This window comes from Chlorocebus sabaeus, chromosome 6 (assembly GCF_047675955.1).
Source record: "Chlorocebus sabaeus isolate Y175 chromosome 6, mChlSab1.0.hap1, whole genome shotgun sequence".
Taxonomy (NCBI): domain Eukaryota; kingdom Metazoa; phylum Chordata; class Mammalia; order Primates; family Cercopithecidae; genus Chlorocebus; species Chlorocebus sabaeus.
Genome location: NC_132909.1, coordinates 19241290 through 19257835, shown reverse-complemented (window position 1 = coordinate 19257835; position 16546 = coordinate 19241290). Strand labels below are relative to the sequence as shown.

The 16546-nt window shown below is 47.8% G+C and overlaps 1 protein-coding gene and 1 pseudogene across 1 annotated transcript in view; both read right to left on the bottom strand.

The window, feature by feature from the left end:
* The window catches only part of FCGBP (Fc gamma binding protein), a 65331-nt gene extending 55110 nt beyond the window's left edge, over window positions 1-10221 (bottom strand). The window contains exons 1-2 of the mRNA XM_073015737.1: window positions 8844-10221; window positions 6760-7109 (exon numbers count right to left, since the gene is read on the bottom strand). Of these exons, the coding sequence (XP_072871838.1) occupies window positions 6760-7109; window positions 8844-10221 (1728 nt within the window). The remainder of the gene's footprint in view (window positions 1-6759; window positions 7110-8843) is intronic.
* On the bottom strand, window positions 7-2694 carry LOC140711949 (uncharacterized; annotated as a pseudogene).
* Window positions 10222-16546: the final 6325 nt, after the last annotated feature.

The following is a 16546-nucleotide window of genomic DNA, read 5'->3' as shown; positions in this document are numbered from 1 at the left end:
GGGTGGTCAGGCCCCTGTGCCATCTGGCCTCCAGCCCTCATCTCTGGGCCTCCCACCTGCTCCCCTGCTCTGGCTGCACTGGGACTCATTCTTTCTGCTACTGCCACCATCAGAGACCTTGCCTATTGCAGTACCTGTGGCCTGAAAGTTCTTTCTGCAGACGTGCATGTGACTCACTCCTGTACCTCCTATAAAATATTTGCTCAGTGAGGTGCCCCTCTGCCCAGTCACTGCACTGTCTGGGAAGTAAGCAGCACCTCTGCCCGGTCACTGAACCATCTGGGAAGTGAGGAGGGCCTCTGCCCAGCCACCCCACCATCTGGGAGGTGAGGAGGGCCTCTGCCTGGTCACCCCACCATCTGGGAGGTGAGGAGGGCCTCTACCTGGTCACCCCACCATCTGGGAAGTGAGGAGGGCTTCTGCCCGGTCACCCCACCATCTGGGAAGTGAGGAGGGCCTCTGCCCAGTCACTGCACCGTCTGGGAAGTGAGGAGCACCTCTGCCCAGTCACTGCACCGTCTGGGAAGTGAGGAGCACCTCTGCCCAGTCACTGCACCATCTGGGAAGTGAGAAGACCCTCTGCGTGGCCCCCGCCACTCCCCCCTCGTCTGGGAAGTGGGGAGAGCCTCTGTCCGGCCGCCCCACTGTCTGGGAAGTGAGGAGCGCCTTTTCCTGGTCGCCCCACCGTCTGGGAAGTGAGGAGTGCCTCTGCCTGGCCACTGTGCCATCTGGGAAGTGAGGAGCGCCTCTGCCCGGCTGCTGTGTGACCCTCCAAGTGTGAAGTGACAACCTTGTGTGTGATCTTTCTACCCTCCCCAAGTTTGCATTTTCAACATTAAAGTCTACTTTTTAATTAACAGTTTTAAATTGGAGAATATATTTTAAATGTATTTGCTCGAATGTCACTGACTCAAGCCTTCCCTGACTGCCCTATTTTATTATTTTATTTTATTTATTTATTTATAGAGATGAGGTGTTGCTATGTTGCCCAGGCTGGTCTCAACTCCTGGCCTCAAACAATCCTCCTGCCTCAGCCTTCCAAAGTGCTGGAATTACAGGCATGACCCACGGGACCCAGCCTACAATCCATTTTAAATGGCAGTCTTGGGCCAGGTGCAGTGACTCACGCCTGTAATCCCAGCACTTTGGAAGGCTGAGGTGGGTGGATCACTTGATGTCAGGAGTTCGAGACCAGCCTGGTCAACATGGCGAAACCCCGTCTCTACTAAAAATACAAAAATTATTTGGGTGTGGTGGGGCACGCCTGTAATCCCAGCTTCTCAGGTGGCGGAGGCAAGAGAATTGATTTAACCCAGGAGGTGGAGGCTGCAATGAGCCAAGATCATGCCAAACAGAGTGAGACTCTGTCAAAAAAAAAAAAGAAAAATGGCAGCCTCTCCCTACTCCATAACCTCTTTCCCTGCTTTCCTTTTTTTTCTATAGCATCTGGCCTTCTAAAATATGCTTCACAAATTGACCATGTTTATCATCTGTCTCACTCCATCAGAATGGCAGCTCCACAAAGACAGGGGTTTGGGTCTGCTTTGATCACTGCTTTATCCCCAATGCATAGAACAGGGCCTGGGGGAATCACAGGCACTCACTAAGTGAATTAAGTCACTGCTGCATTTAATAAACATTCACTGGGAACTCACTCTGTGCCTGGCCTTGGGCTGGGAGATCCTGGGAATACGAAGTTAACAGAGATAGCCTCAGGCCCTACGCTCATGGGTCTCCCAGTCCACTGGGAGAAAGAGACTCATCACCAGATAGTGGGAGCTCAGGGGGGTCAGGGCAGAGGTGGGAGAAGCACAGGCAGAAAAGTCAAGGCCAGGATCAGAAAGGCCCAGGCGGACAGGTCAGGGATGGGATAGGGAAGGTACAGGCTGAGGGTTCAGAGCTGGGATAGTGGGGAGATAGGAGACTATGAAAACCTAGATAAATGGCCAGATTTAACCTTGCTGGTCAGAGAAGGCTTCCCAGAGGAAAGAATAATTGTGCTGAGTCTTTTTTTTTTTTTTTTTGAGACGGAGTGTAGCTCTGTCACCCAGGCTGGAGTGCAGTGGCTGGATCTCTGCTCACCGCAAGCTCCGCCTCCCGGGTTTACGCCATTCTCCTGCCTCAGCCTCCGGAGTAGCTGGGACTACAGGCGCCCGCCACCTCGCCCGGCTAGGTTTTTGTACTTTTTAGTAGAGACGGGGTTTCACCGTGTTAGCCAGGATGGTCTCGATCTCCTGACCTCGTGATCCGCCCGTCTCGGCCTCCCAAAGTGCTGGGATTACAGGCTTGAGCCACTGCGCCCGGCCGTGCTGAGTCTTAAAGGACCAGTAAGAGAGAGCGAGCCAGGAAAACTGGGAGGGAGTAGGATATTCCCATTCAAATGTCCTGAGTGGACAGAGATCCTTGCCAGTCCATCTGGCTTGGTGTTATGGACTCAATATCTGTGTCTCCTGCAAAGCCCGTATGTTGAAATCTTAACACCCAACATGATAGTATTAAGAGTTGGGGGAGGCCTTTGGGAGGTGATTAGGTCATGAGGGTAGCACCCACACGAATGGGATTAGTGCCCTTATGACAGAGGCCTCAGAGAGCTCTGGGGTCCTCTTTCCACTGTGTGAGGATACAGGGAGAAGTAGGCCATTTGCAATCTGGAGGAGCACCCTCACCCTCACCTGGCAGTGCTGGTGACCTCATCTTGGACTTCTAGCCTCCAGAACTGTGAGAGACAAGGTTGTGTTGTTTGTAAGCCTCCCAGGCTCTGGTGTTATAGAAGCCTAAAGTCTGACTAAGAACCAAGAGACAAAAACTATGTCTCTCTGTGCCCTGGGGCATCTTTTTTTTTTTTTTGAGATGGAATCTTGCTCTGTCACCAAGGCTGGGCTGCAGTGGCACGATCTTGGCTCACTGCAACCTCTGCCTCCCAAGTTCAAGTGATTCCCCCACCTGGGATTACAGATGCCTGCCACCACGCCCAGCTAATTTTTGTATTTTTAGTAGAGATGGGGTTTCACCATGTTGGCCAGACTGGTCTTGAACTCCTGACCTCAAGTGATCTGCCCCTGCAATCCCCCACCCCTCAGCCTTCCAAAGTGTTGTGATTACAGGCATGAGCCACTGTGCCCAGCCTTTTATTTTTTTAATTAATTTTTAAAAATTTAAATTAGAGATGGGGTCTCACTATGTTGTCCACGCTGGTCTGGAGCTCCTGGCTCAAGCAATCCTCCCTCCTCAGCCTCCCAAAGTGCTGGGATTATAGGTGTGAGCCACTGCACCCAGCCTGGGCATCACTTTCTTACTCTTTCCTTACACATTCTCTGAGCTCTGCCAGAGCTGAGACTTGAAGTGGAGAAAGTCTTAGCCAAGAGGATGGAATATGAAAAAAGGAACCACAGGAGAGAGGATAGCACGAGCAATGGCCCAGAGGGAAGACAGAGCATTCACTCATTTCGGTTCCCAGCAAAGCCTCTGTGAGTCCCACTGCATGGCCTGCTCTGTGCCAGCTGGTGCTTTAGACACTGCAGTGATGGAGACAGCCATGGACCCATGCTCAGAGCTCTCAGTCCAGAATGGCTGCTCAAATCTGTCTCTCCCCTAAGTCCAGTGATCTCCATTTTAATTTTTCTATTTTTTTATTTATGTATTTTTTTGAGACAGTTTTGCTCTGTCACCCAGCCTGGAGTGTAGTAGCAGCATCACAGCTCACTGCAGCCTCGACTTCCTGGGCTCAAGCCATCTTCCTGCCTCAGCCTCCCAAGTAGCTGGGACCACAGACAGGCGCCACCACATCCAGTTATTTATTTATTTATTTTTTTGGTAGAAATAGGGTCTCCCATTTTTAAATGACACAAATAATATTCATTCATTACAGAAAACAGAAAATGCACATGAGCAAAAATGAGAAAAGGAAAATCACCCTGTAGGCACACACATACAAATGTATAGATCCTGCTGAGTTTTTTCCTACCTTTAGATATATTTACACTTAAAAAAAAAGGACCATGCTGAAGTCACTATTTCATTAACCCCTCTCCTAACAATGTCTTGTGAGTATCCTACTATGATTCTGACAGTAGCTCTACACCTTACAGCTTTGTCAAGTCACTGACGTCTGTGAGGATCTGACAAAGAAAAAAGTAAGGCCAGGTGCGGTGGCTCCTGCCTGTAATCCCAACACTTTGGGAGGCCGAGGTGGGCGGATCACAAGGTCAGGAGATCAAGACCATCCTGGCTAACACAATGAAACCCCAGCTCTACTAAAAATACAAAAAAATTAGCCGGGCTTGGTGGCATGTGCCTGTAGTCCCAGCTACTTGGGAGGCTTTGGCAGGAGAATCACTTGAACCGGGAGGCGGAGGTTGCAGTGAGCCGAGATCATGCCACTGCACTCCAGCCTGGGCAACAGAGCAAGACTCCGTCTCAAAAATAAAATAAAATAAAATAAAATATAAAGTAGTTTTTCAGAGAGAGGTACAAAATTCTGTATATAATTTCAAGGGATCTGAAGTCCACTTGAACTTGCGTTCAACGCTTCCAGGACTGAAGAACACCTACTTTCTTTTTTTTTTTTTTTGATATATATATATCAAAAAAATATTCACTGCCGTATTGTTTGTAATAGTGAACAATGTGTCCATCCACAGGGGACTGGTTGAATGAACTATGGTGTTCATATATATATAAAAAATTGTGCAGATGTTAAAAAAAGCACACCAACGTGGCACATGTATACATATGTAACAAACCTGCACGTTGCGCACATGTACCCTAGAATTTAAAGTATAATTTTTAAAAAATAAATAAAAATAAAAAGATAATAAAAAATAAATCAACCCACAAAAAAGGCTCCCTCTGCATTGATAGAGAAACTGTTCCAGAATGTATTGCTAAGTGCAAAAAGCAAAGTAGAGAACACAACATATATATACACACATATATGTATACTTGTGTGTATATATGTATATATATGCAAAAATATATACTCTGTTTCTTTCTCTCTCTATATATATATATATATTTTTTGAGACAGAGTCTCACTCTGTCACCCAGGCTTGAGTGCAGTGGCGCAATCTTGGCTCACTACAACCTCCGCCTCCTAGGTTCAAGCGATTCTCCTGCCTCAGCTTCCCAAGTAGCTGGAATTACAGGCATGTGCCACCACTTCCAGCTAATTTTTGTACTCTTACTTGAGATAGGGTTTTGCCATGTTGGCCAGGTTGGTCTCTAACTCCTGATCTCAAGTGATCCACTTGCCTAGGCCTACCAAAGTGCTGGTATTATAGGCATGAGCCACTGCGCTCAGCCCTGAAGTTACTGAACAGCAAAACTAATCTATGCTGGGGAAAAAAAAAAATCAGAACTGTGATCATCTCTAGGGATAGGTTGGGGACTGTTTGGTAAGGTACATGAGGGAATTTTCCCAGGTGATGAAAATATTATATATCTTAATGGGCAATTTGGTTACACATTTGCCAAAGGTGAACTATATAGTTAAGATTTGTGATTTTTATTATATATAAATTTCATCTCCAAAATCAGCCAAAAGAAGTGTGAAAATATTGTATTCTAGTTAATGACATGGTGAAGTCTTTTGGGTGATATGTACTGATGTGTGGAACTTTGAAGTGCATAAAAAATAAGAGAGATTGTGGAATGGACAGAGGGAGGAACCGATGGATCAGTGTGTGATCAATCAAGAAGAGTACAGTGTTTAGAATCTAGATGATTGGCACCTGTAATCCCAGCACTTTGGGAGGCTGAGGCAGGTGGATCAGTTGAGGCCAGGAGTTCCAGATCAGCCTGGTCAACATGGTGAAACCCTTCTCTACAAAAATACAAAAATTAGCTGGGCATGGTGGCACATGCCTGTCATCCCAGCTACTTGGGAGGCTGAGGTAGGAGAATCGCTTGAACCTGAACCTAACACTGCACTCCATCCTGGGTGACAGAGCAAGACTCTGTCTCAAAAAAAAAGAAAAAAAAGAAAGAAAGAAAAAGAAAAAATTAAAGAAGAAAGAAAGAAAAATCTAGGTGATTGGCATGTGAGCATTCACCGTATAAGAATTTCAACTTTGGACATTTTAACATTTTCATAATAACATGGCGAGAAAAAAGGAAGTAATTGCGCTAGGCTGCTTGTTACTCATATGAACTGAATAGAAATGCATTTACCAGAGTCAGGACAGCTGAGGGATTAAGAACAGGGACTCCAGAGCCTGCATGCCGGTGCCCTTAGCTCCAATTCTTACTAGCTCTGAGCCCTTGGGAAGTCACTAGCCTATCTCAACCTGTTTCCCAGTCTGAACATGCTCATAATAATAACACCTGCTGCACAGAGTTTGTGAGCATTAAATGCATTAAGATGAGAAAATTGCTAAGAAACATTATCTGGTCCACAGCAGGTGCTCATTAAATTTAGTTACTTGGTCAATATAAATCCCTCATTGTTGGATATTTAATTTCCTTTCTAACTAGGACAGAATTTTTTCTTCCTTTGCTTTTGTTTTATGCTATTATAAACCATGTTGGCGTTATTTTTCCCCCGAATCCCGTCTCTGAATATCCTTAAAATTTCCAGATGTGGGATGACTGGAGGGCAGGGTTCTAAGATCCTGCTACTGATTTTCAAATCCCCCTCTCCACCCTCCAACCCCATGGCCCATTTCTCTGCACCCTGGTTTGAGGTCGGTCAGTTGGGCTTTGCCTCCGCTTTCGGACCCGCAGCTCATGGATGTTAACCCCCAGAAGCCTCCGGGTACTCACTAGGACGAAGCCAACTTCCCCGCGGGTCAGCGACACGGAGTGGCTGTAGGCGTGCACAGTGACGAGGCCCACGTAGGAGACGCGGCGGCTGCCCCGGTGCTCGTTCTTGGCCTCCACGCTGAAGGCAGGCAGGGTGTCGTCGTCGCCGCACAGCTCCGCCATCGTGTATGAACAGGTGCCCATCATGTCGTAGCGACGGCCGTCGAAGGTGGTGTAATGGGGGTCGCCCTGGGCGCGACAGACAGCGGTGGACTCCGCCACACACTTGGCCTTCCCGCCTGCCACCTGGCAGCGCTGCCCAGCTGCGCACTGCACGCCTTCGCAGGAGGGCTTCGCTGGGGACACCACAGCTGGGGAGGGTAGGGAACAGTGAAAAGAGAGAATCAGAAGTGTCTGCGGGGTTGGAAATTCCAGCACTTTGGGAGGCCGAAGCGGGCGGATCACTTGAGGTCAGGGGTTCGAGACCAGTCTGCCCAACATGGTGAAACCCCATCTCCATTAAAAATACAAAAATTAGCAGAGCGTGGTGGCACATGCCTGTAATCCCAGCTACGTGAGAGGCCGAGGCAGGAGAATCGCTTGAACCCAGGAGGCAGAGGCTGCAGTGAGCTGAGATGGCACCACTGCACTCCAGCCTGGGTGACAGAGGGAGACTCTGTCTCACAAAAAAAGGAAGAAGGAAGAAGAAAGAAGAAAGAAGAGGAAGAAGAAGAAAGAAGGAGGAAGAAGGAGGAGGAGGAGGAGGAGGGAAGAGGAAGGGAAGGGGAGGGAGGAGGGGGAAGGGGAAAGGGGGAAAGGAGGGGGAGGGGAAGAGAGGAAGGAGGAGGGGGAGGAGGAGGAGGGAGGAGGAGGGGGAGGAGGGGGAGAGGGGGAGGGAGGGGGAGGGGAAGGGGGAGGGGGGAGGGGGGAGGGGAAGGGGGAGGGGGAAGGGAGGGGGAGGGGGAAGGGAGGGGGATGGGAGGGGGAAGGGGGAGGAGGGGGGAAGGGGGAGGAGGGGGGAAGGGGGAGGAGGGGGAAAGGGGAGGAGGGGGGAGGAGGAGGGGGAGGAGGAAGAGTGGGGGGAGGAAGAGGGGGAAGGAGGGGGGAAGGAGGGGGGAAGGAGGGGGAAGGAGGGGGGAAGGAGGGGGAAGGAGGGGGAAGGAGGGGGGGAGGGGCAGGGAGGAGCAGGGAGGAGCGGGGAGGGGGGGAGGGGAGGGGGAGGGGGAGGGGAGGGGGAGGGAGGGGAGGGGGAGGAGAAGGAGGAGAAGTGGGGGAGGGGGAGGAGGAGGAGAAGGGAAGAAGGAAGAAGCCTGCCTCAGGCCTCAGAGGGAGGCATCCTGGAGTCCACTTTGCCTGGGAAGCTTGAGCAATTTGCTCACAACTGCCCAGTTTTGCCCATTTTAAAGGTGGGGAAACCGAGGTCTGGAACCCCACAGGGAGAGAGTTGCTCAGGCCTCTCTGAAAGTCCCAGGTTTTCTGATTCTCTAGTTTAACACAGAGCAACCTAGAAGAAGGGAAGGCAGTTAAGTAAGAAAAGGCAGAAACAGTCATTAAAGTGTTATTTTGTGTTTTTCTCTCCCCCTTTTCCCCTCTTCCCTACCTTCCCTCCAGGGTCAAAAAGAGCTAAGGGATTATTTATTTATTTATTTATTTTTATTTTTTGAGAGGGAGTCTCACTCTGTCTCCCAGGCTGAGTGCAGTGGCCCAATCTCAGCTCACTGCAAGCTCCGCCTCCCAGGTTCACGCCATTCTCCTGCCTCAGCCTCTCTAGTAGCTGGGACTACAGGGGCCCGCTACCACGCCTAGCAAATTTTTTTGTATTTTTTGTATTTTTAGTAGAGAAGGGGTTTCACTGTGTTAGCCAAGATGGTCTCGATCTCCTGACCTCGTGATCCGCCTGCCTCAGCCTCCCAAAGTGCTGGGATTATAGGTGAGCCACCGCGCCCGGCTGAGCTAAGGGATTTTTTTAAGGACAGATAATGGAAAGATGTTGCGGAGAAGGGAAGTGAGGGGAGGACACCAGGATCCTGAAAGCCACAGAGGAGCAGGTGGGTGGAAAACGGTCACCAGGTGGACAGGACCAGGGGATATTTCCCATCACTCACTCCGACCACAATCAGCTGCTGTTGCGAAGCCTGTAGCTTTGGCCAGCCCGAAGGTGAGCAGCCCGAAGTTAGTGGTGGCCTCGGCGGTGTGGATCGTGTCAGCCGTGCCGAGCTCCACTTCAGCATACGAGAACTCACTGCCTGGCACAGCCGCCCAGGTGAGCTTGGCCTCCACTGCATGCCCATCTATGGTCAGCCCGCTGATAGCCTTTGTCTGTGCCACCACCAGGGCCACGCCCTCAGAGCCCGGTACACTCTTGACCACATAGGCAGGGCAGTAGGCCGCTACATCTGGGATCAGGACCAGGTAGGGGTCATAAGTCACTTCATTCCTTATGGCACCTGTGCCAAACAGCAGGACCTGGATGCCCACATCTGCAGACAGGTAGAGTGGCCGGGATGGCCGAACCTCAAACTCTACCACATCACCTGCCTGGAGCCCACGGGAGCCAGTGATACCCCCATGGTTATAGGTCAGCTTTGTGGTCTGGCTGGCCACGACGAAGGCCAAATCATAGCGGGACTGGGAGGCCAGCGTGGGTACTACATAGTGGGTGCCCCAGGCAGATGTGGGTAGCAGCTGCTCGACCACATGGTTACAGGTCGTATGTTTCTGGGCACAGCTGTGGCCAGAGAGGACAGCCACGGGGCTACTAGCTGTGACCTTTGACCCCGAGAGATCCACTGAGCTCTGTAGCTGGGCCACACTGTAGGGCTCTAGAGTCACACTTAGGACATCGCCTGCTGGATAGAACTTGCCATTGAATGTCACTGACCCCTTCAGCGTGACACTGACCGAGGCACCTGTGGCACCGGCCACCACGGCAAACTCCTTGACATTCCTGGCTGAGGTGCCAGGGGGTGTGAGCACAAAGTACTCGGTGCCCAGGGCCTGGATGGGCCGCAGCAGTGTCAGCTCCGCTGTGTCGGGCTTGGCATTTAGTGCCTGCACAGAGATAGCACGGTCAGAGTGGATCACCACCGCGTGCTGGAAGATCTTGCTGCCTATCATCTCAGCCTTGGCACTAATGTTGACCATGACTGACTCCCCAGGCCTCACTGTGACGTTGTGTGAGGTTTTGTCTGCCTGGCTGAGGATGAAGACAGAAGCGGGGCTCTCTGACAGACTGGAGATAAGGAGGCGGGGGTAGTCCTTGCTGTAGGCCAGCTGATAGTTCTGCAGGAAGGCGGTGAGGAATTCGTTCCTGCCAGTGTTCTTGAGGTCCACTGAAGCCTCCTGGGTCAATCCTGGTTGAGAAAATACAGTTGTGGGTCCACTTATCCAATCCTCCTCACCTTTTGCTCTACACCCAGAAACATGTTGAAATATTAACTTGGGCTTTTCTTCCTCACTTTGCTTTCCTTTCTTCTGATTCATGCAGCATTCATCTACAAGCCTTGCTAGCTTTTGTTTTTCAAAAATCTAAACACCTTAGACAGGGCCCTCAAACTCAAATGCTGATGGGGCCAGGCAAGAAATATAAATGTGTGAAACAGTCCCGGAGGGGCGACTGTGGAACTGGAGCACTCCTACACCATCTAAAGTGGGTTGTTGCTTATGCAAATCAATCAGTGTGATACATCTTATCAACAGAATAAAGGACAAAAACTATATGATCACTTCAATTGAGCCAGAAAAGCATTTGATAAAATTTAACATCCTTTCATGACAAAAATTCTCAAGAAAGTGGATATGGAAGAAACACACCCCAACATGATGAAAGCCATGTACAACAGACCCACAGCTGGTATCATACTGAATGGGGAAAAACCGAAAGCCTTTGCTCCAAGACCTGGAACACAATAAGGATGTCCACTTTCACCACTATTCTTCAACATATTATTGTTAGTCTTAGCTAAACCTCTTAGACAATAGAAAAAATAAAGGGTATCCAAACTGGAAAAAGAGAGGTCAAATTATCTTTGTTTGCAGATGATATAATCTTATATTTAGAAAAACCTAAAGACAGCTGGGCTTGGTGGCTCACGCCTATAATCCCAGCACTTTAGGAGGCCGAGGTGGGCAGATCACCTGAGGTCAGGAGTCCAAGACCAGCCTGGCCAACATGGTGAAACCCAATCTCTACTAAAAAAATACAAAAATTAGCTGGGTGTAGTTGCACACGACTGTTGTCCCAGCTACTTGGTAGGCTGAGGCAGGAGAATCGCTTGAACCTGGGAGGCGGAGATGGTGGTGAGCCGAGATCATGCCACCGCACTCCAGCCTGGATGACACAGCAAGACTCTGTCTCAAACAAAACAAAACAAAACAAAACAAAACAAAAAACAACCTTGTCCAGGTTCAGTGGCTCAAGCCTATAATCCCAGCACTTTGGGAGGCCGAGGTGGGCAGATCAAGAGGTTAAGAGATTGAGACCATCCTAGCCAACATGGTGAAACCTGTCTCTATTAAAAATACAAAAAAAAAAAAAAAAAAAATAGCCTGGCATGGTGGCAGACACCTGTAATCCCAGCTACTCAGGAGGTTGAGGCAGGAGAATCACTTGAACCTGGGAGGCGGAGACGGCGGTGAGCCGAGATTGCACCATTGCACTCCAGCCTGGGCAACAAGAGCAAAACTCTGCATTAAAAAAAAAAAAAGAAAAAGAAAAGAAAAGAAAAAGAGAAACACATTCATCAAGAAGCTATTAGAACTCATAAACAAATTCACTAAACTTGCAGGATACAAAATCAACATACAAAAATCAGTAGCATTTCTATATGCTAACAGCAAACAATCTGAAAAAAAAAAAAAGGAAAGTAATCCCATTTATGATAGCCACAAATAAAATAAAACACCTAGGAATAAACCAAAGAAATGAAAGATCTCTACAATGAAAACTATACAACAGTAATGAAAGAAATGGAAGAGGACACACACCAAAAAATGGAAAGATATTCCATGTTCATGGATTGGAAGGCGCAATATTGTTAAAATGTCCAGACCACCCAAAGCAATCTACAGATTCAGTGCAATCCCTATAAAAATACCAGTGACATTCTTCACAGAACTAGAAGACTAATCCCAAAATGTATGTGGAAACACGAAATACCCAGAATAGCCAACGCCGTCCTGAGCATAAAGAACAAAACTGGAGGAATCACATTACCTGACTTCACATTATACTACAAAACTATAGTAACCAAAACAGTGTGGTACTGGCATAAGAACAAACACATGGACCAGTGGAAAAGAATATAGAACACAGAAACAAATCTACCCACCTACAGTGAATTCATTTTTGACAAAGATCCCAAGAACATACACTATGGGATATCCAGTTTTCCCAGCACCATTTATCTTCAACAAAATAAAGGTGGCATGTACCTGTAATCCCAGCTACTCAGGAAGCTGAAGATTTATCTTCAATAAATGGTGCTGGGAAAACTGTATATCCATATGCAGAAGAGTGAAACTAGACCGCTATCTCTCACCATATACAACAATCAAATCAGAATGGATTAAAGACTTAAATCTAAGACCTCAGACTATGAAACTACTATAAGAAGACATTTGGGAAACTCTCCAGTTCATTGGTCTGGGCAAAAATTTATTGAGTAATACATCAAAAGCACAGGCAACCAAAGAAAAATGGACAAATGGGATCACATCAACCTAAAAAGCTTCTGCTCAGCAAAGGAAACAATCCACAAAGTGAAGACACAACTGACAGAATGGGAGAAAATATTTACAACCCATTGAGCTAAAGCAATTAGACAAGAGAAAGAAATAAAAACATCCAAATTGGAAAAACAAAACAAACAAAAAAGAAGTCAAATTATCCTTGTTTGCAGATGATATAATCTTATATTTTAAAGAAAACCTAAAGACTCCATCAAAAACTATTAGAACTGATAAAGTCACTAAATTTGCAGGATACAAAATCAACATACAAAAATCAGTAGCCTTTCTATATGGTACTGACAAGGGATTAATAACCAGAATATAAAAGGAGCTCAAACAACTCAATAGGAAAAAAATCAAATAATCTGATGTGTGTGTGTGTGTGTGTGTGTGTGTCTGAGATGGGGTCTAGCTCTGTCACCCAGACTGGACTGCAGTGGCACGATCTCAGCTCACTGCAACCTCTGCCTCCTGGGTTCAAGTGATTCTCTTGCCTCAGCCTCCCAAGTAGGTGGGATTACAGGCATGTGCCACCATGCCTGGCTAATTTTTATACTTTTAGTAGAGACAGGGTTTCACCATGTTGGCCAGGTTGCTCTCAAACTCCTGACCTCAAGTGATCCATCTGCCTCGGCCTCCCAAAGTGATGGGATTAGAGGTGTGAGCCACCATGCCCGAATTAACCTGATTTAAAAATGGGCAAAAGATCTAAATAGACATTTCTCAAAGAAGACATACACATGGCCAGCAAGTATATAAAAAAATGCTCAACATCAGTAATCATCAGAGGAATGCAAATTAAAGCTACAATGAGATACCACCTCACTCGTGTTAAAATGGCTTTTATCCTAAAGAAAGGCAATAATGAATGCTGGTAAGCATGTGGAGAAAGGGGAACCCTCTTATACTGTTGGTGGGACTGTAAATCACTACAGTCACTATCGATAATAGTCTGAAGGTTTCTCAGAAAACTAAAACTAGAACTACTGCATGATCCAGCAGTTCCTTTCCTTCCAAGACAGGAAGTCAGTATATCCAAGAGACATCTGCTTTCTCATGTTTATTGCAGCACTATTCATAATAGCCAAGATATGGAATCAACCTAAGTGTACATCAACAGATGAAAGGATAATGGAAATTTAGTACCCACAAACAATGGAGAATCATTCCACCATAAAAAAAGAATGAGATCACCCCACACAGTGGCTCACACCTAAAATCCCAGCACTTTGGGAGGCCGAGGCAGGTGGATCACTTCAGGTAAGGAGTTGGAGAGCAGCCTGGCCAACATGGTGAAACCCTGTCTCTACTAAAAATACAAAAATTAGCCAGGAATGGTGGCATGTACCTGTAATCCCAGCTACTCGGGAGGCTGAGGCACGAGAATTGCTTGAACCTGGGAGGCAGAGGTTGCAGTGAGCTGAGAAAGTGCCACTGTACTCCAGCCTGGGTAACAGCGTGAGACTCGGTCTCAAAAAAATAAATAAATAAAAGAAGGAATGAGATTCTGTTATTTGCAACAACATGGATGGAACTGGAGACATTATGTTAAGTGAAATAAGCCAGTGCAGAAAGACAAATTTCACATGTTCTCACTCATGTATGGGAGTTCAAAAATTTTAACTGATGAACTCATAGAAATAGAGAGTAAAGGCTGACTCTCTTTTCAGACTCAGCCCGCCTGCACCCAGGTAAAATAAACAGCCTTGCTGCTCACACAAAGCCTGTTTGGTGGTCTCTTCACACGGACACATGAAACATTTGGTGCTGAAGACCCGGGCCAGCGGGACTCCTTCGGGAGACTAGTCCGCTGTCCTCATCCTCACTCTGTGAAGAGATCCACCTACGACCTCGGGTCCTTAGACCAACCATTTCAAGGAAGATCTCACCGATTTTAAATCGGGTAAGCGGTCTCTTTTTACTCTCTTCTCCAGCCTCTCTCACTATCCCTCAACCTCTTTCTCCTTTCAATCTTGGCGCCACCCTTCAATCTCTTCCTTCTCTTAATTTCAATTCCTTTCATTTTCTGGTAGAGACAAAGGAGACACATTTTATCCGTGGACCCAAAACTCCACCGCCGGTCACGGACTCCGGAAGGCAGCCTTCCCTTGGTATTTAATCACTGCGGGGACGCCTCTCTGATTATTCACCCACTTTCCACTGGTGTCTGATCTCCGTGGGGATACCTGCCTTGATCATTTACCCATGTTCCCTTGGTGGCAAGTCAATTGTGCGGACACCTGCTTTGGCTGCTCACCCACGTTGCAGCCCAGGGCTGCTCCCCAACCCCCTCTCCGTGTCTCTACCCTTCTCTTTAAACTTGCCTCCTTTACTATGGGCAAACTTCCACCCTCCATTCCTCCTTCTTCTCCATTAGCCTGTGTTCTCAAGAACTTAAAACCTCTTCAACTCTCGCCTGACCTAAAATCTAAGCATCTTATTTTCTTCTGCAACACCGCTTGGCCCCAGTACAAACTCGACAATGGTTTTAAATGGCCAGAAAACGGCACTTTTGATTTCTCCATCCTACGAGATCTAGATAATTTTTGTCGAAAAATGGGCAAATGGTCTGAAGTGCCTGACGTCTAGGCATTCTTTTACACATTGGTTCCTCCCTAGTCTCTGCTCCCAATGCAACTTGTCCCAAATATTTCTTCTTTCTTCTTTCTCTCCTGTCTGTTCCTTCAGTCTCCACCCCAAGCTCTGAGTCCTTTGAATCCTTCTTTTCTACAGACTCATCTGACCTCTCCCCTTCTCCCCAGGCTGCTCCTTGCCAGGTGGAGCCAGCTCCCAATTCTTCCTCAGCCTCTGCTCCCCCATCCTATAATCTTTCTATCACCTCCCCTCCTCACACCCGGTCTGGTTTACAGTTTCCTTCAGCAACTAGCCCTCCTCCACCTACCTACCCAACAATTTCCTCTTAGAGAGGTGGCTGGAGCTGAAGGTATAGTCAGGGTACACGGCCTTTTTCTCTATCAGACCTTTCCCAAATCAGCCAGCATTTAGGCTCTTTCTCATCAGACCCCACTAAATATATATAGGAATTCCAATATCTAACTCTGTCCTACAGTTTAACCTGGAGTGACTTAAATGTCATCGTAACTTCTACCCTCTCCCCAGATGAACCGGAAAGAGCTTTTTCTCTAGTCCAGTCTCACGCTGATAACCACCGGCTTCATGAGCCAGACCTCCAGGAAGGCATTAGAGCAGTTTCCCGAGGAGATCCCCAATGGAACTATCAGGCCAATTTCCCAGGTACAGCTAGGCGAGATTACATGGTTTCCTGCCTAGTTGAAGGGCTTAAAAAGGCAGTTGAAGGGCTTTACAAAGCTGTTAATTATGACAAACTTAAAGAAACTACCCAAGGTAAAGAACTCAACCCAGTTCATGGCCCGCTTAGCAGCTTTACCGCCCTAGACCAGAGGGGCCAGAAGGCTGCCTTATTCTTAATATGCATTTTATCACCCAGTCAGCTCCTGACATTAGAAAAAGCTCCAAAAATTAGATTCTGGCCCTCAAACCCCACAACAGGACTTAATTAACCTCGCCTTCAAGGTCTACAATAGTAGAGAAGAGTTGCAATTACTTGCCTCTGCTGTGACAGAAACCCCAGCCATATCTCCAGCACTCAAAAACTTCAAAACGCCTAAGCCACAGTGGTCAGGCGTTCCTTCAGGACCTCCTCCCCCAGGATCTTGCTTCAAGTGCTAGAAATCTGGCCACTGGGCCAAGGAATGTCTGCAGCCCGGGATTCCTTCTAAGCCGTATCCCATCTGTGCGGGACCCCACTGGAAACTGGGCTGTCCAGCTGACCCAAGGCTCTGACTGACTCCTTCTCAGATCTTCTCGGCTTAGCAGCTGAAGACTGACACTGCCCAATTGCCTCGGAAGCCTACAGGATCATCACAGATGCTTTCGGTACCTCTTACAGTGGAGGGTAAGTCTGTACCCTTCTTAATTAATACAGAGGCTACCCACTCCACATTACCTTCTTTTCAAGGGCCTGTTTCCCTTGCCTCCATAACTGTTGTGGGTATTGACGGCCAGGCTTCTAAACCTGTTAAAACTCCCCCACTCT